This window comes from Geotrypetes seraphini, chromosome 8, assembly GCF_902459505.1.
Source record: "Geotrypetes seraphini chromosome 8, aGeoSer1.1, whole genome shotgun sequence".
Taxonomy (NCBI): domain Eukaryota; kingdom Metazoa; phylum Chordata; class Amphibia; order Gymnophiona; family Dermophiidae; genus Geotrypetes; species Geotrypetes seraphini.
The window spans coordinates 115243062-115265293 of NC_047091.1; the positions used below are offsets into that span (position 1 = coordinate 115243062).

Below are 22232 nucleotides of genomic sequence, written 5' to 3' on the forward strand. Positions count from 1 at the left end.
CCGCAGGGAGCGCGGAGGAAAACCCACCCCCCGAAACCCCCTGGGCGCAACCGGGACCCCCAGCCGCCTGAAAATAGGCTCTGCATAAAGAAAAGAAAAATTCAGGAGAAAAACCCCCCGAGGGTCCCAAGGGACTCCCTGCCACAGCAGGGGACCCAGCAGAACCTTGCCCCTGCATAGTCAAAACAGGGGGAAGGTCACCTGAGGTGGAAGACAAAATGGAGGGGCCAGACAGAGAAGATGGCGGTTTTCCCGCCAAAAAAGCTCCCTCCATAGCCTGAAGCGGCTGAGAAACCTGAATAGTCTCAGCCGCTAAAGCAGGCAAGCCGGCATCAGCTGTCAAAAAATCAGCTGAGAGGGAATCCTTCGGGGAATCCCTCCGTGGGCGGTTGTGGAAGACCGGGCTTCCCCACTGCTCCAAGCCGACTCGCGAGGCACCATCGGCGGGGAGCTCTGGGCGCCTGCAGCCGCTGCCGACGGAGCTCCACCACCTCACCGACCCAAACCGCCGAGTTCAGGCCGGCCGCGAGTGCCTCGCGGCTGGACTAAAATTGTGGCCTACTCCCCCGGAGAAGGGCACAATTGCTCCATACGCGACCTAGCTATAAAAAAGTGCTGGTTACATGAAAAAATACAGTAAAATACAGTTTTCTTAAAGGGAAACAACCCTCCAGACCAGCACTACCTCAGGATTTTTTTTTTTTTTTTTTTTTTACAGAACAGACTCCACAGGCTCTCGAAGCAATATGCCTTGCTTGATTTAGGGGGCAAGGCTTACTGCTGAGGCTCCTCTAAAAAAATGTGGGGAGGTGGAGGAAGTGGGGGGAGGGACCCCGCTCGTGACCCGCCGGGTTTGACACCCCCGAGGTCGGACGAACCCCCAAACAGAGTCCGCCCAAGCTCCGTCCGGCTAAAAACAGGGACAATAAACCCCCTAAACAAATTCCAACAGCCCTACCAAGGGAGATGGGTACAGATCACTCAACACCTGCTGGAGACTGAAAGAAGACTGAGGGAAATAGAGAGGAGGGGCTAGGATATACTGTCCCAAAGTTTTGTTTTCAGTCTCCACCTGCTGGTCATGATTAGATATATACCCATTCGTAAAGTTAACCTCTACTGGTCTGGAGAGTGCTAAAGAAGGAAGTGTTTACACTGCAAAGTGAAGGATTACAGGAAAATAAAAAAATGATCAGCATTTACTAACTCTTTAAACTAAAGATCTCTCTCCAAATTTCATCCGCAGGCTTTTTGGTTTAACCAACTATTTATAAAGCAAGCAAGATGTCCAAAAGTTCAACCAACGGGACTATTTATTAAAGTTTCAATATCAAAGTCACAGAACTGAAGATTTTAAGATCCCAACTAGGATCCCAATTTCAGGTTCATTCTTACTTTGTAGAAATCACCTATATCACGTACATATATAGAGCTGCCTTCTTTATGCATGTTGCTAAAGAAAATCTTGCAAGTTTCCATTTAATCATACATACTGAGCTCTAAGTTCTATGGTATGATACTTGCATTTTCATTTCAATCAGAGTGCCCCGAGTTACAGCAAACTCTAAGACATGGCTCATGTTTTTCAATGCATCCTCATGGTTTTCCTGTCTGCTTCCACTACTTCTTTGGATACTTTGTTTCCATCATTTGGGGGGTTTTTTTCCCCTTCTTTCTTATCCTGTTGCAGCTCCTTTCTATTTGTTTCTCTTTAACATGTGTTAAATCTAGTCAATATTGTTTACACTGGATTACATCAGTATCTATTAAGAAACTGCAAACTATATAGAACACTGTTATTAGAGTTCTTGTAAATGCTCGGAGATATGATCATATTTCTCCTTTTTTAAAGGAGTACTATTGGCTACCTGTTAAATTTCATATTATCCACAAGGCTTTAACACTTGCCTTTAAAGTGCTACAATCTGGTCATCCTGACTATTTGGGGAAATGATTAGTTCCTTACAGGCCTACTCATAATTTGCGTTCAGCATCTGCTTATCAATTGACTTTACCTCTGGTTCATTTGGTGCAATTGGCTTCAGCTTTTTTGCATCTGTTCCTAGTTTATGGAATTCTCTTCCAGTTGTGATTCACTTATGTAAATTTCTTATGTAAATTCAGATCAACGTTAAGACTCATCTCTTTGGTCTAGTATTTCCTTGAAAATATTGGGAGTAGAGTCCTCTCTTTGGCAACTTTTTAGGCTTTTTAGACTAATTTTTTTTATTTTTTGCTTTTCTGTTTTTTGTTTTTTTTTAATTTTTTATTTATAAATTTTCCATTCTTACAATATTTAAATCATACAATATATATTAATTATTACATATCTGAAATATTATCATTATTAATTCATAATATTTAAAATATAATATGAAAAAGATTATTCAATATCATATAAAATATAATTCCCTCTCCCTTTTTATATAATATGTTTCCATTAATTAATCAAATCCCACCCCATTCATATACAATTTTTATCATTGTGCTAAGAAACTAATCATTAGAATAATTTGTCAATGGTTGCCATATTTTCTTGAAATTAAGAAGATTTCCCTGTTGTATCGCTAATATTTTTTCCATTTTATAAATATGACAAACAGAGTTCCACCAGAATGTATAATTCAATTTGGTATAGTCTTTCCAATTTTGAGTAATTTGTTGCATGGCGACTCCTGTTAGTATTAATAATAGCTTATTATTATTTGCTGAAATCGGACTCTTAGTTCTCATTGCAGTTCCAAATAATATGGTGTCATATGAGAGTCCTACGTGATTTTCTAGTAAGTTATTAATTTGGGGCCAAATTGAATTCCAAAATGCATTTACATAGGGACAGAAAAAGATTAAATGATCTAACGTCCCTATTTCCAATTTACAATGCCAGCATCTATTTGATCTAGTACTATCTATTTTTTGCAGGCGCGTTGGGGTCCAAAATACTCTATGTAATAAGAATAACCATGTTTGATTCATAGATGCTGACCTTGTAGATCTTAATCTCCAGGACCAAAATCTTGGCCATTGAGATTCAGAAATTGTCTGACCAATCTCAATACTCCAAATATCCCTAAGACCTGTTTTCTTTTTTTTATTTATAAATCCATATATTAATTTGTACCATTTTGCGGCTTGGTGACCCAAAAAATCCGTCTGGAAACATAGAACCTGTAAACTATATTGATTATTTAGATTTTTCCATTCAGGGAACCCTACCTGAATGGCCTGCTTCAATTGCATCCATTTAAAATATTGTGTTTTATTTAGTCCAAATTTATTTTGCAATTGTGAAAAACTAAGCAGTGATCCTTCTGATATGACATCATTCAATGTTCTTATTCCTGCATTTATCCATTGTTTCCAGACGATTTTAAATCCGCCAATCTTGATCCTGGAGTTTATCCATATTGATTGATTTAGAGATTTAGCAATAGGTTCTGATGATAAATTACTGATATATCTCAATGTTTTCCAAGTGTCAAATAAAATTCTGTGATCTTTGTATCTTTTAGGCATTGTTATAGTTATTAACTGTTCTGGATATATAGGGAACAGGAGCCGCCATTCTAAATATAGCCAATCTGGTACATTTTCTAAAAGGTCTGGGAGGATCCAATACATACCCTGTCTTAAGATATAGGCTTGATGATACCTATAAAAATTTGGAAAATTTACCCCCCCTTCCACAATTGGTCTTTGTAATGATACTAAAGCGATTCTTGGTCTTTTCCCACACCAAACAAATTTTGTAAGAACATTGTTAAGTTTTTTATAAAATGACCCCTGAAAAAATATTGGAATCATACTCATTTGGTAACAAACCACAGGCAATATCATCATTTTAACTGTTTGAATTCTTCCCCACCAAGAAAGATGTAGTGGATTCCATTGCTCACACATTTCTGTTATTTTTTTTAATAAAAGTTTTTCATTCTCTTTGACTGTATCTTCAATTGTGTTTTTGATCATAATTCCTAAGTATTTTATTCCATCTTCTTTCCAAATAAATGAATATGGATCAAATAATCCCTTGGTACAATGAACATTTATTGGGAGAATTTCAGATTTGTTCCAATTAATTTTATATCCAGAAAAAGTACCATATTTTTCTATTAAATTAAGTATACATGGAATAGTAGTTTCCGGTTCTCTTAAATATAATAATATATCATCTGCATATGCTGATAATTTAAATTCAAAATCGGTAAATGATATTCCCCTTATCTCCTTAGTTTTGTTTATTGCAATTAATAAAGGTTCTAGGACAATATCAAAAAGTAAAGGAGACAAAGGGCATCCTTGTCTAACTCCCCTATGCAAGTTAAATCTGTTTGATAAATTATTATTAATATATAATCTTGCACCAGGAGAGCTATACAATGTCTGAATCATTTTAATAAAACCGGATCCTATGCCAAACCATTGTAAAGCTTGGTATATAAAATTCCATTCCACTCTGTCAAAGGCTTTTTCTGCATCTAAAGATATTAAAAAAAACTGGATCATTTATATTTTTTGCTAAATTTAATGAGTGGAATGCTAATCTAGTATTATTTGATGAATGTCTTTTAGCAATAAATCCTGTTTGATGTACATCAATAATGAAAGGGAGAGCTTTTGCCAATCTTAATGCTAATACTTTAGCCATTAATTTGTTATCCACATTCAATAATGAAATAGGCCTGTAATTTGAAACCAGAGTAGGATCTTTGTTTGGTTTTGGTAAGACTATAATTATCGATTCTGCCATAGTACCAGAAATATTTTCATTCTTTATTTGATATTGATATAAATTTAAAAGATGTGGTAATATGATATTTTGGAAAAATTTATAAAATTCAACCGTATAACCATCTCCACCTGGAGCGGATCCAGCTCTAAGAGATTTCAATGCTGTTTCTAATTCTTTTAAAGATATAGGTTCTTCTAAACTTCCTTTTATATGATCTGGAATATTTGGTCCAATATATGAATTTAAAAAAGTTAATCCGTCTTGTTCTTTATTTTTATAAGAATTGGAAGTATATAATTCTTTATAAAAATCAAGAAATTGTGTTATAATATCTTTTGTGTTGGTATGTGTGTTACCTTGTGTATCTTTAATTGCAATAATCTTAGATTTTCTTTTCTTTGCTTTTAGAAAGTTTGCTAATAATTTCCCCGCTTTATTTGAATTTCCATAATATTGTACTTGTTTGTTGAAAATGTCTTTCCTCACAATTTGAGAAGAAATCTCATTATATTTAACTTTTAATTTTAATAATTCTTGTAGTGTATTATTTTCCCATTTTTCAATTAATTTATTTTCTAATATTTTAATTTGCTTTCCCATCTCAATAAATTGTTTTTTTTTTTTGTTTATTAATAAATGTTGAATATGAAATAATATTTCCTCTCATAGTTGCTTTAAAAGCATCCCATAAGATCTCAGCATTAATATCATCTGATTCATTAAATTGAAAGAATTCTTGCATTTTTATTTTAAAGTCTTCAAGAAATTTTGAATCCGCTAATAAATCATTATTAAATCTCCAAATTAAATCAAAATTTTCAACATCATTATTTTGAAGATTAATCCACACACCAGCATGATCTGAAATTATAATAGAATCAATTGCTGCTTTTAAGACACGCTGCGCTATATTATTAGAAACAAATATATAATCAATTCGTGAAAAAGATTTATGGACCTGAGAACAAAAAGAAAATTCCTGATCATTAAAATGAAGAATTCGCCATATATCTACTAAATCACAAGATGTTATCAAATTATCTAAGCCTAATGATTTCATAACTTTACTTGGTTTTTTATCCAAAATCGGATCCATTACAGCATTGAAATCCCCTGCTACTATTAAATTAGATGTAGCCAGTGGTAAGAGCAATTGTTGAATTTGTTTAAAAAACTCCATTTGATTCGTATTAGGAGCATACAAATTGAATAAGTTCAGGGTTGTATTTCCCAGGACCATCTCGATATGTACCCATCTACCTAAGGGATCATAATTAATTAATTTAAAATCTGCATTACATTTTTTGTTTATTAGAACAGCCACTCCAGCTTTTTTCTTTAAAGCCGGTGCAAATAAACATTTAGAAATCCAACCTCCAGATAATTTTTTTGATTCAATTTCCGAAAGATGGGTTTCTTGAATGAAGTAAATGTCCGCATTTTGATTTTTAAGGAACGATAATAATTTCTTCTTCTTAATAGGATGATTTAAACCATTGACATTCAGCGAATACATTTTTATATCCATCTAATTAATAATTATATTTTAACCAATATTCTATGATAATTTACACGATTATCTCCTAGCACATTCATTAATAATTCATGTTCTATCCCACCCATTATTTTCCCTCCCCTCCCACCCATTATCATATTCTGATTTGGAACACGCATTGGTCATGCAAAACCTACATCTCCATCTCCATGCAACTAATAATTCATTATATTATTACTAAAAAAAAACACATTTCTAAATTCAATATATTCTTTATACTTCCACCCTTATATAATTGGAATTTATATCCATTTAATCTATAATATTTTATAAATTTACTAAGAATTATATATATCTAATTTATAAAATTAAAATCAATATCATGCATACATGTAATATTATACTCTTCATAAATAAACATATTACAATATGGCTCTATTTTTCAATATATATCTATATAGATCTTCATATAAATTATATATATTCATTTTTATATAAATATATAAATATTAATTTTAATAAAATTTCAAATCAATCATTTTCATAGATCATCTTCATAATAAATTAATTTGAATAATTAGTTGAATAAAATATACATTTTATATCAATAAATAAGTTTTATAATAAATTCATATTTTATTAATTATCAAACAATCAGTTACTTATTTTCTTATTTTTCATTATCATTTAATATGTCTGAATAATTGATTCAAATAAAAATTTTATTTTTGATATCTATTTTATTAATTAATCTTGTCAATAATCAAATTATTTCCTTGTATATATTTCATAAACTTATAATTTTCTTATACAAATTTGAAATATTGTTTTTATAATAAATTAATATATTTCATTTTTTATTCTTATTTTCAATATATCAATAATAAATTTTTCCTATAAATATTTTTAATGATAATTTCTTTGTAAATCATTTCATTATTCCTTAATCATAATAAGTTAATATGCTATATGATTGAATAAATTTTCTATTTTGTTTAAAACATGTAATTTATATAAATTTTAAATTTTTTTTTTTTTTTTTTTATATATATATTTTTTTTTTTTTTTATTTATTTATTTTTTTTAATATTAATATTAATGATTGTGGATGCTAATATTTTATTAATAATTAATTTAATAAAATAATATTATATTATTGCATCCACTATATCAATAAATATGAATTATTTTTCCAGTTAATACCTTTTATTATATCTTAATTTTTATTTTTATTTTTTTTTTTTATTAATACTCTTCTTTATTTTCCCTTTTTTCCATCTTCTTTCTTCTTTCTTCTTTCTTCAACTGAATTGTTCTGTTTTTTATGTAAACTTAGGTTCTTTTTGTGTCAGAAATTCTTTCAGTTTTTCCGGGTCTTGAAAGTATATGGATTTATTTCCACTGGATATTCTCATAGTGGATGGATAATATAATCCATATATGTATCCTTTTTCTTTCAGCTGCTGTCTGTATGTAAGGAATTGTTTTCTTATGTTTGCTGTATATTTAGCAAAATCTGGTACTAAAATCAGTTTTGATCCTTTATAATTCAAGTTTTTATTTGCTTTTGCCATTTTTAATATTTCTTGAGCTTGTTGATACCTTAACACCTTGAATATCAAAGGTCTTGGAGCAGTCTGATTTACTGGCTTTCTTGTTGGAATTCTGTGGGCTCTTTCAATTTCTAACGGCCATTTTGAATTGAGCTGAAGCAGTTTAGGTAAAAGATTTTCCAGGAATAACACAGGATCTTCCCCTTCAATATTTTCAGCCAGCCCCAAAATTCTGATGTTCTTTCTTTTTCCTCGGTTTTCCATGTCCACCATTTGATTTTTTAAAGCTGTTACTTCTTTTTTATCTTTGTCATATTCCTGTGTGAAGGAATCAAACCTCTCCATTTTTTCTTCCAGCACTGTCATTCTCAGTCTCTCCGTTTGGATCTCTTGTTTCATAATAAGAAGTTCTTCTTTGACTTCAGATATTTTGTTGGCGTTTTCAGTCAGCATTAATTTTATTTTGAACAATTCTGTCATAATGTCTGACTTTTCAGTGAGTTCTTCAGTCTCCATCGGGAACGGCACACTCGATGGTGACAGAGGAGTAACTTTTGTTCTTTTTGCAGAGATACCCGATGTCGAAGGTTTTTCAGCTTTCCCCTGCTTCATATTCGCCATCTCCGACGTTGTTTTATGTGTTTTTAATCGCGATTCAAAAAAGTAGAAGTTTTATTTTTATTCCGTTTGTTGCCTGGATACGGGAGCGCTGCAGTTAGGCTGCCATATCGTGCGCGCTCCAAGCCACGCCCCTTGCTTTTCTGTTTTAATGGCATTCCTTTCTCTTTTTATTATTTGTAAACCATGCGGTTGTTAAACAGAAGTGCGGTCAAAAATTTTAATAAACAAACATATTATTGCACATTATCCATTTCATATCGTTTTATTTTTTTGTATATGATGTTAGCATGGATGTTTGATATGAAGTGTGCACCTCTACATTTATATATTTTTTCCTCTACGATTTTATTTGTTTGAATGGATATACCTTGATTTCACTTTTAATTATGTTTGCACAGCACTTGATATAAAGTATGTACATTTATTATTAGTTTTCTAAACACTTTTCTTTGATTTTAAAATTTCGTATGTATATGTTTCATTTATTTATTTTTTCAGTCATTGGTTTGTCCCCTGAAGAAGGCACCCAAGGATGCTGAAACTGGGATCCTAGTTGGGACCTTAAAATCTTCAGTTCTGTGACTCTGATGCTGAGACTTTAATAAATAGTCCCGTTGGTTGACCTTTTGGACATCTCGCTTGTCTTTTTCTTTTGTTTGTCATAAATTAAGGAAAGAACTCTTCACGTCTTTCTTTGGTTTCAAACTACTATTTGTCACAAAGCAAAGGAAAGAAAGAAAGAAGAGGGGAACCAAATAGACACAAGGCAGTGCCTCAGGTTAGTGGGCAAATACCGGAAGCGCTTCATCATCTACTGTTCCATTCTGCAGAGAATCAGTTGCCTGTTCTTCACTCTGCTGCCGATGCGATTTCTTTCCAGATTTCTTTTCTTCTTTTGCTTTTACTTTTTCCTTCTTGTGTTTCTTCTTTTGCTTGGCAGGTTTCTTATAGAAAGAAAGAAAAGGTTTGGAGAAATTGGTGCCTTTCTAGTTAATGCAAGGGATCAGAACTAAATCCACTAGCTCATCACCTGTACTCTGCAACTTCCAGCTCTTTCTGGCAGCTGTCTAAATATTTATTAAATTCAAACAAATTTTACAATGAAAATACAATTATAATTATGGGAAGGGGGGTCGTATATAGTTATATTAAAGGTTTAATTAATATTTATGAATCTAACACATGTATGATATTTTTGATTACAATATTTGTGGGAAGGGTGTGTGGTGGAGAGAGGTAATTTATATATTTAAGATGATAATAGAAAGAATTTCAAGTGATGTGTATAATTCAACTGATGTAATATTGTGTACTTGATGTAAGATGAAAAAATGAATAAAGAATTGTAAAAAGAAAAAAAAAACACACACACAAAAAAAATGGTGTGCTGGTGGATTTCCATGACTGTTCATATCACCATTACTCCTGCAGTGTATTTTACCTTGTTAGACACAGTCCTAAGCTCTTGACACCCTGAAGATTTATCACGTGGCTTAGTTTTAATGATTAAAATAAGACTTGCAAACCAGAAAAGAGGAGTGGGGAAGGGACACAGTCAATCAACTTCAGGGACAATCAATTTATTGAAAATATGTATATAAAATAACTGATACATATACAATTCAACTCAAACTTATTCACAATATTACATCAATTGAATCATACAAATCACTTGAAATTATTTCTATTATCATCTTCAATATATAAATTATCTCCCTCCCCCACCCTTCTCACAAATTTTGTAATAAAAAAAAAATCATACATGTGTTATATTCATAAATATTGATTAAACCTTTGATATAACTATATACCACCCCCCTTCCCATAATTATACTTTCAGTGTAAAAAGGTGTCTAATATATATAACATATACTGTATTTCCCCATATGTAGGCCACTGCGCACAGTGGGTGCAGCTTGCAAAACTGGAGCAGCCTAAACAATTAAAAAAAAAATCATCCCCCCTTACCTCCCTCACTGGACTGACTGCTCCTCAAATCGCGACGGTGCAGGGCAGGAGAGATCTTTTCGATCTCCAGCCTGGACCTGCGCTGCTTCCTGCTTGCCTTTGCTGTCAGTTCTCGCAGGACTTGTGAGACTCACGAGTCCTGCAAGAACTGACAGCAAAGGCACTCAGGAAGCAGCACGGGGCAGGGCTGGAGATCGAAAAGATCTCTCCTGCCCTGCACCGCCGTGATTTGAGGAGCAGTGAGTCCAGCAAAGGAGGTAAGGGGGGAGGGGATGATTTTTTTTAATTGTAAAGGCCACCCCAGTTACTGGTAGATAAGCTGTGGCTAATAAAATGGGGCGGCTTATCTACCAGTTTTAAAACACTATAGGCATTTTTTTGCAGCCTATACACTGGGGTGGCCTATAAGCGGGGAAATATGGTTCACAAAATTATGCAGGCCTAACAAAGTCTTTGTGCTATACCCCAACACAGTGTAAGAATAAAACCCAGTAGATGGCACCAGGATACAAGTAACAAAACCAAAAAGGAATACTCTGTGAAGAGCCTGCTTGCTCAACGTGATTCCAAAAACATGAGCACTCACATAAGCTGAATGGCATCGCTGCTGATTCAATAAACTGATTGTCCCTGAAGTTGGTTGACTGTGTCTCTTCCCCACTCCTTTTTTCTGGTTTACATTTCCACACGTGGGGTTGTGTGTTTCCTTTTTTTGTGGTATACAAAATAGCACAGTTACTTACCGTAACAGGTGTTATCCAGGGACAGCAGGCATATATTCTCACATGTGGGTGACGTCATCTACGGAGCCCCGGCGCGGACAGCTTTTCAAGCAAACTTGATTGAAGTTTCAAGTTTGCACACTGCACCACGCATGTGCGTGCCTTCTCGCCCACTAGAGGGCGCATCCCACCTCGTGGTCCTCAGTTCCATAACTAGCAAGGAAGCCATCCCCGGGGAGGCGGGCGGGTTGTGAGAATATATGCCTGCTGTCCCTGGATAACACCTGTTACGGTAAGTAACTGTGCTTTATCCCAGGACAAGCAGGCATGATGTTCTCACATGTGGGTGACCTCCAAGCTAACCAAAAAAGGGCAGGTGGGAGGATGGCAATTTAGGAAAACAGATTTTGCAAAACTGACTGGCCAAACCGGCCGTCACTCCTGGATAAAGTGTCCAGACAGTAATGAGAGGTGAATGTATGAACCGAAGACCAAGTGGCAGCCTTACATATGTCCTCCATCGGAGTGGATCGGAGGAAAGCTATCGAAGCTGCCATCGCTCGGACCTTGTGCCCCGTGACTCGACCCGGGGGAGGAAGGCCAGCCTGAGCGTAGCAAAAGGAAATGCAAGCGGCCAACCAGTTAGACAGAGTGCGCTTGGAAACTGGGTGCCCTAATCGATTGGGATCGAAGGACAAAAACAATTGAGGAACCTTCCGATGAGGCCTGGTGCGTTGAAGATAAAATGCCAACGCCCTCTTACAGTCAAGCGTGTGAAGCGCCGTCTCGCCAGGATGGGAGTGGGGCTTCGGGAAGAACACAGGAAGGACAATGGACTGATTGAGGTGGAAGTCAGAAACAACTTTAGGTAAAAACTTAGGATGGGTGCGGAGAACCACCTTGTCGTGGTGAAAGACAGTGAAAGGAGGGTCCGCAACCAAGGCTTGCAACTCCCCAATCCGCCTGGCGGAGGTGAGGGCAATTAGAAACACCGCCTTCCAAGTCAGAAATTTCAAGAGGGACTTGTTGAGTGGCTCAAACGGGGGTTTCATCAGTTGAGCCAGAACCACATTCAAATTCCACACGATAGACGGAGGCTTAAGAGGGGGACAAACCCTGAGTAACCCTTTCATGAAGCGTGTCACCAAGGGATGGAGTGACAGAGGTCGTCCCTCCAGAGGTTGGTGGAAAGCAGAAATCGCACTGAGATGAACCCGCACCGAAGTGGTTTTCAAGCCGGAGCGCGACAAATGAAACAAATATTCTAAAACCGAGGATACCGGAACTGATACCGGATCCAGGTGAAAAGACGAGCACCAGGTGGAAAACCTGGTCCATTTCTGCGCATAGCAAAGCCTCGTCGAGATCTTGCGGGAGGCTTCCAACACCTCCTTCACCGATTGAGACAGGTCCGGAGGAGTCAGGGAACAAGAAACCAGGCTGTCAGGTGCAATGACTGCAGATTGGGATGTAACATGGATCCTTGACTCTGAGACAGCAGAGAAGGAGAGACAGGCAGGGGAAGAGGCTCTCTGGCACTGAGCTGTAGCAGCAGGGAGAACCAGTGCTGACGCGGCCACCGAGGTGCTATGAGAATCATCGTGGCCGTGGACGATTTTAGGTGTACCAACGTTCGCATGATCAGAGGGAACGGCGGGAATGCATACAGGAACCTCCCTTCCCAGTCGAGTAGGAAGGCATCCGCTTCCAGACGGTCCTGCGAGTACATCCGAGAACAATATAGTGGTAGTTTGTGTGTCTCCGGAGAGGCAAACAGATCCACCTGTGGCGTTCCCCAGCGAGCGAAGACCTCGCGTAGAACTGCTGAGTGTAGAGTCCACTCGTGCGGTTGCAGAAGTCGACTCAGTTTGTCCGCCAGGCAATTCCGTTCTCCTTGGATGTAGACTGCCCGGAGGAAGATGTTCCGGGAGGCCGCCCACTCCCAGAGGCGAAGAGCTTCGGAGCAGAGGGGCCATGACCCTGTTCCTCCCTGCTTGTTCACATAATACATTGCCACCTGATTGTCCGTGCGGACGAGGACCACCTGGTCCTGCAATATGTGAACGAAGGCTCGAAGTGCTAGGAAGATGGCTCGCAGTTCTAGCACGTTGATATGACACTGACGGTCTTCTGACGACCACAGGCCCTGCGTGCGAAGACCGTCGAGATGGGCTCCCCACGCGTACTCCGAGGAGTCCGTGGTCAGGACCTTGCGAAAAGGCGGAGTGCGAAACAATAGCCCCATGGACAGATTTGAAGAGTCTGTCCACCAACGCAGCGATTTCCGCAAGGGCGGAGTTACCGAAATGAGGCGAGACACCGGGTCGCACTCCTGGCGCCACTGGGACGCGAGGGTCCACTGAGGGATCCTCAGGTGTAGCCTCGCAAACGGCGTGACATGTACCGTCGAGGCCATATGGCCCAGCAGCATCATCATGCGCTTGGCCGACACCCTCGATAGTTGGGAGACCTGGCGGCTCATCCGTACCAAGGTTTCCGCCCGCTGGGTCGGCAGGTAGGAGCGTAGGCGCACCGTGTCCAGCACCGCACCTATGAATTGAAGAGACTGCGACGGTCTCAACTGAGACTTTGGAAAGTTTATCTCGAACCCGAGAGTTTGCAGGAAGGCAATAGACTGTCGGGTCGCTGAGATAACCCCCTCCCTGGTCGGGGCTTTGATGAGCCAATCGTCCAGGTAAGGGAACACATGGAGTCCACGTGACCTGAGGGCTGCTGCCACCACCACCATGCACTTCGTGAAAACTCGTGGGGACGCAGCCAGGCCGAAGGGCAGTACCCTGTACTGGAGGTGGAGGTCCCCCACCTGGAATCGTAAGAATCTTCGACAGGCGGGGTGCACCGGAACATGGGTGTATGCTTCCTTCAGGTCGAGGGAGCACATCCAGTCCCCTTCCCCCAAGAGGGGGTACAAAACCGGGAGAGATAGCATTCGAAACTTCTCCCGGGCCAGGAATTTGTTGAGCTCCCTGAGGTCCAGTATGGGGCGCAGGTCCCCGGTCTTTTTTGGGACCAAAAAGTAGCGGGAGTAAAACCCCGTACCCCACTGGTCCTTGGGGACCGGCTCGACCGCCCGAAGCTTCAAGAGGGCTTTGGCTTCGGTTATAAGGGTCGGTAGCTGCGAACGGTTGCAGGGGACTAAACTTGGGGGACTGTCCGGCGGCGAGGACACAAAGTTGAGCGAGTAGCCCTCGGAGACGATCCGGAGCACCCAAGCGTCTGAGGTAATCCCGGTCCATGCCTCCCGGAAGAACCGAAGACGGCCCCCGATAGGAAGGGGTTCCTGAGAAAGTGCGGAGGGGAACCCGCCCCGTCCGCTCATCCCGTCAAAAGGAAGGCGCTGGCTTAGAAGGGCCCTGCGCCGGGGCTTGGGGTTGTCCCCCTCTGCCTCGCTGAGACGGACGTCTCGGGGGCGGTCTCGAGAAAGCCGGGGTCGACTTCTGAGGGTATCGGCGCGGTGGAGGCCGAAAGGGTTTCTGCGGCGGGGGCCTAGGTTTGGGGCGGACCAGGGATGCTAGAGAGCGCTCCTGTTCCGACAAGCGCTTGGTCGCCGCATCCAATGACTCGTCGAATAACTCGGACCCCACACAAGGCAAGTCTGCCAGGCGTTCCTGCAGGTTTGGGTCCATGTCGAGGGTGCGAAGCCAGGCCAAGCGGCGCATGGCCACCGCGAGGGCCGACACCCTCGAAACCAGCTCAAAGGCGTCGTACACTGCATGGAATAGGTACAACCGCAATTGAGACAGGTTGGACATAAACTTGTCGAATCCTGCTCTTTGGGAGTCCGGTAACGAGTTCCGATATTGAGGAAGGTCCTTCACCATACCACGCAAAAAGGAGGAAAAGGTGAAGGCGTAGTTTAGAACCCTGGTGGCCATCAGGGAATTTGAATAGAGGCGGCGGCCAAACTTGTCCAGGGTCCGCCCCTCCCTGCCTGGTGGAACCGCCGCAGACACCCGTGAGGGCTGTGATTTTTTAAGAGCAGACTCCACCAGAAGAGACTGGTGTGAGAGCTGCGCCTTATCGAACCCTTTAGGGGGAATCGTCCTATACTTCGATTCCATTTTTGAAGGCACAGACGTGACTGTAAGAGGGTTTGACAAGTTCTTCAGCCAGGTTTGCAGAAGGACACTGTTGAGAGGGAGTCTAGGCACCTCCCTAGGAAGAATGGGGAGGTCCTGTTCCTCCAAAAATTCTTTGGAATACCGAGAGCCTACCATCAGGTCAATCCCCAGGGCTTGGGCCATGTCCTGAACGAAGGATGAAAATGAGGACGGCCTAGCCTGGGGAGAGGGGGTTCTCGACCGCCCCACCGAGGAGAGGGGGGAGGCCTCATGGGAATAATGAGGATCCCTAACCGATCCCGAATCCCAGGATCCCCTCTCGAGGGCCCTCGAGGGGGAAGGGGAAGTTGTCCTCCTCGCAGAACCCTTGGGTGAGGACCCCGGGGTTCGTGGGACACTCTCCCGTTTCCTCGGCGAGGCGGCCCGGGAAGACTTCCCATGGGGTGAGCGGAGGAGCCTCGGGTTGTCGAGGCGCAACTCCGACACCTGCAACGCCTCGCCCCCGAACGACAAGGAACGGTCGCGCCGAGGCGAGCCTCGGGGCCGCTTGGACTTCCTCGATCGACGCCCCGTCCGAGGTCGCGTCGAGGGCGAGGCGTGTCTGGAAGACCCGGAGGAAGAGGAGGAAAGACGGCGCACTCTGCGCAACTTTTCTTTGGGCCTTACACTCCGCTCAGGGGGTTCCCCCGAGGTCGAGGTCCGGGGCGGGGCCGAGACCGAGGTGAACGGGGTCCCAGTACCCGAGACCGAGGTCGCCGAGGCCGGGGCTCCCGAGGGAGCCGAGGCCGGGGCCTCCGAGACCGAAGGCGTCCAGGCCGAGGTCGAGGCCGCCGGAACCGCAGCACGCTGCAACACTTCCAGGGCTCCCGACAGCTCCGATGAGATCAGAGCTCGGAGGAGATCCTGGAAGGCCGGAATCCCCACGAAGGTGGGGAGTTCCGAGTCCGGGGCACACTCCCTGGAGGGCGACCTCGGTCTCGAGTATTCCCTCAGGGTGTGCGGAGTCGAGGTCCGATGCGGGGCCGGGGTCGACCCACCCGCCTTGGCCTGACTCGAGGATGGCTTCTTTGCTGAAGGGGATGGAACAGAGGACTTACCCGAAGCTTGCTTCACTGACGACGCCTTCGAGGAAGAGGGCCGAGGCGAGGCCGAGGCCCCCGAGGACACCGAGGCCGAGGTCAAGGCCGGGGCCGAAGCCGACGTCGAGGCCTTAGGCGGCGCGTCGACGGCGAACAATTCGGCCATTCTTGCCTTACGGCGACGGAGGGCCCTGTTTTGGAAGGTAGCACAGCGATTGCACGAGTCTGTCGGATGTTCGGGCCCAAGACAGACAATGCACCACCGGTGAGGGTCAGTGATGGAAAGCAACCTCTCACACCGGCTGCACTTTTTGAATCCCGTAACAGGACGGGACATCCACGAAGAAAAAGAAGAAGGCCGGGAACGTACCGACGTCCCGCGGCCACGGCTTCCGGGAGCCCCCGGAACCTGATGAAAAACGAAAGACTTTTTTTTTTTTTTTTTTTTTTGAAAAGAAACGAAAGGAAAAGAGTACCGCGAACTAATTCGAAGGGAAAAACAAACTAAACGCGGCAGCTAGAAGGCAAAAACACTGGAGCTCAGATCCACAGGGCTTTCTTGCTCCGCGGAAAAATTTGAACTGAGGACCACGAGGTGGGATGCGCCCTCTAGTGGGCGAGAAGGCACGCACATGCGTGGTGCAGTGTGCAAACTTGAAACTTCAATCAAGTTTGCTTGAAAAGCTGTCCGCGCCGGGGCTCCGTAGATGACGTCACCCACATGTGAGAATATCATGCCTGCTTGTCCTGGGATAAAAGACTTGTGCATGACTAATTGCACACTACTTGACTTGAGTAAGAGAAAAGTCCCCTGTCAGAGTGTGTAATTTGTGATTTACCTAAAACTCTCACCTTTTCTTTTTCCTCTTCATCTGCATTATCTACCTCTTTGTCTTCCTTTTGGGGCTCTTCGGACTCCTCTAAAACAGCACTGATTTCTGGTTGGCTCTAAGCAAAATAGCGAAGTATTTTTTCTTTATGAAAGGTCCTCTGAGGAACATGCTCAAATTCTCATCCACAAATGACGTCAATGCTTTCTCATTAGAACCCTCTCTCAATTATACTAACCTGGGACTGGACAGTTGGAGGTGCAGCCGACAGCCAGAAATCCAAGTCTGATGCCTGAAACGCAAAGGCAGATACATTTAAAAATACAAAAAACCACCATGGAAAGAAAAAAAGGACAATCACAAAATCCACACTTCCACCAATATAAGCAACTGCCAAGAAAGGTAGAAAATACCAATACAAGCAGAAGAGCAGTTTGAAAATGAAAAAAACATCCCCACACACCAACATTCAAAAGAAAGTGCTTTGCTGACAAACAGGATAAGGACAGGATATGAAAGCAAAACACTGAAGCTTTTACACTGCACAAAATTCATGTCTGTACACTGTTACTGAAGCAGAAGAAAAGATTTCAGCTGTATTGGTACAACATGGTGCTGTGCATTGAACTCCAGGTGTTATTCTCATTTGTAACCATTTCTTACTGAAAATGGACCACTACCCTTCTTTCTTACATCAGCTGGGCAGCCTTCATGTTCTTTTGCTGGCTCCTCTTGGTTCTCCAGGCTCGAGAAGGACTTCTTATGCCTTCGGCTTTCCTCTTTCTCTCGGCTTTTCTGCATTTCCAGACACACATATTCAGTATCTCCACTGAGAGGTTGAAGGGCAAAAAATGCACAGATTTGGGAAGGAAGGCTCCAGGATTTAACAGACATAAAACTGAAAGGGTTAATAATGTAGAAATCCTTTTGTAGTTCATACACAGATCTAAACCCCCGGCCATCACTGCTGCTTACTGCCCTGTTTCACATGCATCTACTGTATGTCCCTTTCTACTTTCCTAAATCCTCCTCCTCTGTAGCAGTCTTCCTGTCGTCTACCCCCAGAGGTCACTAAATTTATGTATACAGTACTCTCCCGAAATTCGTGGGAGTTCCGTTCCAGGAACACCCGCAAATTTTTAAAAACCGCAAACATGGTTTTTCAGCTGATCAAAGGCAGGAGAGGGAAGCTGGGGCGCCGGCGGGTGCTTAAATTGTACTTACGAAGCCAGGCACATTTTCCAACCACCTCTTCCTGGTACTAAAGTCATGGTTACACCAATCAGGAGCTGTTTTGATAAGCCAGATAGCGTGTCAAAGCAGCTCCTGATTGGTGTAACCATGACTTTAGTACCAGGAAGAGGCAGTCGGAAAATACCGTGAATTACTGAGTCCGTGCAAATTCATGGGGGTTTACTGTACTACTCATTCATCCCAAAAGGTTTGGGGACACAGATTTAACATCTGTTTGATTTAATATTTATATATCACAACTCTACAATTTGAATCAGTTTACACTTATTACATTAACATTACAAAATAAAATACCAGACCACAAATAATTACACAATCGAGTGCCTCAACCTGCCATCGATTATTGTTTCAATGCTGTACACCTTATATCATTTCAATACTGAAATGATCACCTCTACAATATGTTGCAGTTCTCACCCACAATAGGAGTAGGCCTTCTGATACAGCAGTGTCCTTAAGCCTTTTTTAAAGACTGCTGCATTTCTTGCTGTCAAATTCTTGTATTACATTTTTGTATTAGGGATGTGTAAGCAGCAAGATTTTGGTTCCAAACACTGCACTGACTCAGCTTCTAAGTGGGTTCTGGTGTCTGCAGATCAGGAATTGAAGGGCCAGGGGTGAGGGAGAGTGCCAAGACATGCCACTTGTTTTATTTATTTAGTTTTTATACAGTTTACAAAAAACTAAACGGTTTACATTTATGAGCCTTGTATGCAATTCATGGACACAGTCTTAGATGTCTCTTGCACATCCATGAAAAATAAACTGAATATTTCCTATACTATCTTATTGCCACTGGGAAATTAAGTGTACCAAATTGCATAAAACATCCATACATCTTTCTATATTAGCGTGTACCTATGATGTACCCAGCAAATTCAGCAGCTCTATCATGAAATCAGGTCCACCCCCAAACACACCTTTTTCTCTTTTTTCTTTTCTTTTTCTCTCTCTTTGTGTTTCTTTTCCTTCTTGTTAGGCTTTTTACTCTTCTCATCTGCAGTGGTGCTATCTGGGTCTGGTGATTTCAGGCTGTCTGGGGTCCGATGCCTCTGTATAGGAAGCTTGTCACCATCTGCTAAAGGCCTAAAACAAGAAGATAAAACATTCTTTCCATTGGAAGATTTTCCTATGATCCTTGGTGCATTCTCAAATGTGCTGAATATCACATTTTGGCACTTCTAAATGCCCCAATTTTATTTTTTAAATTACCATATTTTTCACTCCACAAGACACACCTGACCATAAGACGCACCCTAGATTTAGAGTAGGAAAACAAGGAAAAAACCATTCTGAACCAAATTGTGTACTAATATATACCAGGCTCTGCACCCAGCCCCCCTCACTCCCCGTCAGGCTCTGCACCTTGTCTCCCCTTCCCTGCCAGGCTCTGCACCCTGTTCCTTTCATTTTTCATATACACACAATACACACAGCAGATATAAATTCTCAAAACTGACGCATTTTGATCACTAAATTGAAAATAAAATCATTTTTCCAACCTTTGTTGCCTGGTGATTTCACAAGTCTCCTTCCTTCCTTTCATCACTCAGGCCCAACAATTGTCCCTTTCTCTTCCCTCTCTCACATGTTCCAAGTTCGTGCCCCCTCCCCGCCTTCCAGCATTTGTCCTTCATCCTCCCTCCCTCCCATGTCCTGAGTTCGTGCCCCCTCCCCCTCATTGCCTTCCAGCCTTTATCCTTTGTCCTCTCTCCCTTCCATGTCCAAAGTTCATGCACCCTCCCCCTCACTGCCTTCCAGCCTGTCATTCGTCCTCCTTCCCTGCCACACTGAAGCCTGCCTACCCGCCTCCGATTCCTTCTTCTCTGCCCCTGGTCCACTGCATTGGTAGCGACAGGCAGGTGGGGAGCAGCGGCAGGGGGCTGGCGGCAGTCAGCCCATGTACCCCCAACAGGACATTTAAAAAGGTACAACAGGGTGGGTGGGTTTTTTAAAAAATTATCTTCGCTGCATAAGATGCATATTTGGGTGGGAAAAAAGTGCGTCTTATGGAGCAAAAAATACAGTAACAAGTTTTGTGGCTTCAGTGCACTTAAAAATTGGGGAAGTGGCAGGACTGTTGGGGTTTTCTCATCAGTCAGTTTCCCACTCCTTTTTACATACTGTACACTGTCAGAGGTTCCATATGATCAAAAAGAAGTCACAAAAATGCCATGCAGTTATTCATCTAATAAAAGCAAAGTTTAATTCATGACACTTCCAAAGCAGTTTGGATGTTTCCAAATGAACTGCTCCAAAGTGTAACATTCTAGTGAGTTATTTTATTGCATCTGAACAGCAGGTCTTAAAATAGGAATGAGTGGAACAGATGCTATGTATTGTTATTTTAGTGACCTCTATCTGTATTTAAACTGCCTTTCCGAAAGCATTGAGAAATAAAGTATCAGGACAGGGTCTGCACACAAATCTCTGACATTTTCATATACTACAGTCATAGTTAAACCACATTTAACAAATGCAATGTGATCTTTATAACAGAGAATGAGAAGTCCTAGTTATAAAACAGGAAACGCCAATAAACTCACTTTCTCCAACGGGAATGTTTTACTGGTTGTAACTGAAAAATCCTGAAAACTGTCCTACTTTGCTATATTTCGCTGATGTGATCCTACTGTAGCAGCTGACCTCTCCCTCTGCAGTTTAACTGAACTCAAGGAGGCAGCTATTGCCCCATTGCACAGAGCAAAAAGGTAGACAGCAGCACTAAACATGGGAAAGGGCAACTGCAACCACAGTTGCTGATGTACAGCACAACCCCCCCTCCAAACCCCCCCCAAAAAAAACCCTAACCCACAGCCCCAATGAAAAATCCCTCTTCCAGACAAAACAAAGGACAATATGTGATTAATGAGGGAGGAGAGGGAACTGAAGGCACAAAGCATTTTGAAAAACGTACTGGAACATGTACATAGTCTCTGTATGTTTCTCTTTGTCTCACTTGCGCTCTCTGTATTAATATACTGCATGATAAAGGGAGAGACCACCAAGAAGGGGGATTGAGAAAAAGAGTGGGCAAAGACAGGGTTAGGAGTATAACCGCTAGGGATGACAAAGACAAAGTACATCAAAGTTTAAGGTCATATAAAAAAATGGAATTCATCCACAAAATGTACCTAAAATTTAATCCTGCAATGCAAAAACTAATATATACAGGATTTTAGTACCTTTCAAAAGCCCCAAATTAGTTTGAAAAAGTTTGTGAACAGATAGAGAACTTAGTTTTGGGAGATGAGAGGAGAGTTGGTTGATTATATAAGTGAATGAGATTTTGGATGATGTGATGCCAGAGAAAGAGGTACTGTATATGTGTAAAGGAAGATGATCTCTTTGGTTTACCAAGAACTAAAATAATTAAGTGTCGGCCTTACATTACTGTCAGCATTTCTGATGGCCTAACCAGAGTGTCAGCAAGGACTCTGGGATATTATATTAAGCAATCTGACTCAGGGGATATTAGTGCAGATAAGACTGAATAAACCCCCTGCACAGAATCCACATTTCTTGAGTAGCAAGCCAGCCTGGATTTCTCAAAAAGATATGTTAACTACAGTACTTAAATAGATCAAAGAAGCCAGACAGACTGATTCAATCTACCAGAGTTACACCTTCCTTATCAATTAAGGACCATTGTCTCAAACATTTACTAAATTATGGCACAGAGATATGCTGGAAAATATGCACTTAATAATAATAATTTTATTTCTTGTATACCGCCTGCCATTAGATCTAGGCGGTTCACAACAGTAGATAAATACAATCGTATACACATTCCTATGCGCAGAATTATAAATCATGGTTAAAATTTACATCCTTCATTTTCTAATTAGAGATCCTCTATGTTTATCCCACGGTTTTTTATTTCATTACCGTTTTCC

At 41.4% G+C, this 22232-nt stretch overlaps 1 protein-coding gene across 2 annotated transcripts in view; it reads right to left on the reverse strand.

Annotated features, from left to right (window-relative positions):
* The window catches only part of AP3D1 (adaptor related protein complex 3 subunit delta 1), a 136953-nt gene that overhangs the window by 12870 nt on the left and 101851 nt on the right, over positions 1–22232 (reverse strand). For both annotated transcript variants that reach the window (XM_033954609.1, XM_033954610.1), the window contains 5 exons: positions 19257–19422; positions 17776–17877; positions 17321–17374; positions 17105–17200; positions 9196–9345 (listed from right to left, as the gene is read on the reverse strand). In XM_033954609.1, the coding sequence (XP_033810500.1) occupies positions 9196–9345; positions 17105–17200; positions 17321–17374; positions 17776–17877; positions 19257–19422 (568 nt within the window). The remainder of the gene's footprint in view (positions 1–9195; positions 9346–17104; positions 17201–17320; positions 17375–17775; positions 17878–19256; positions 19423–22232) is intronic.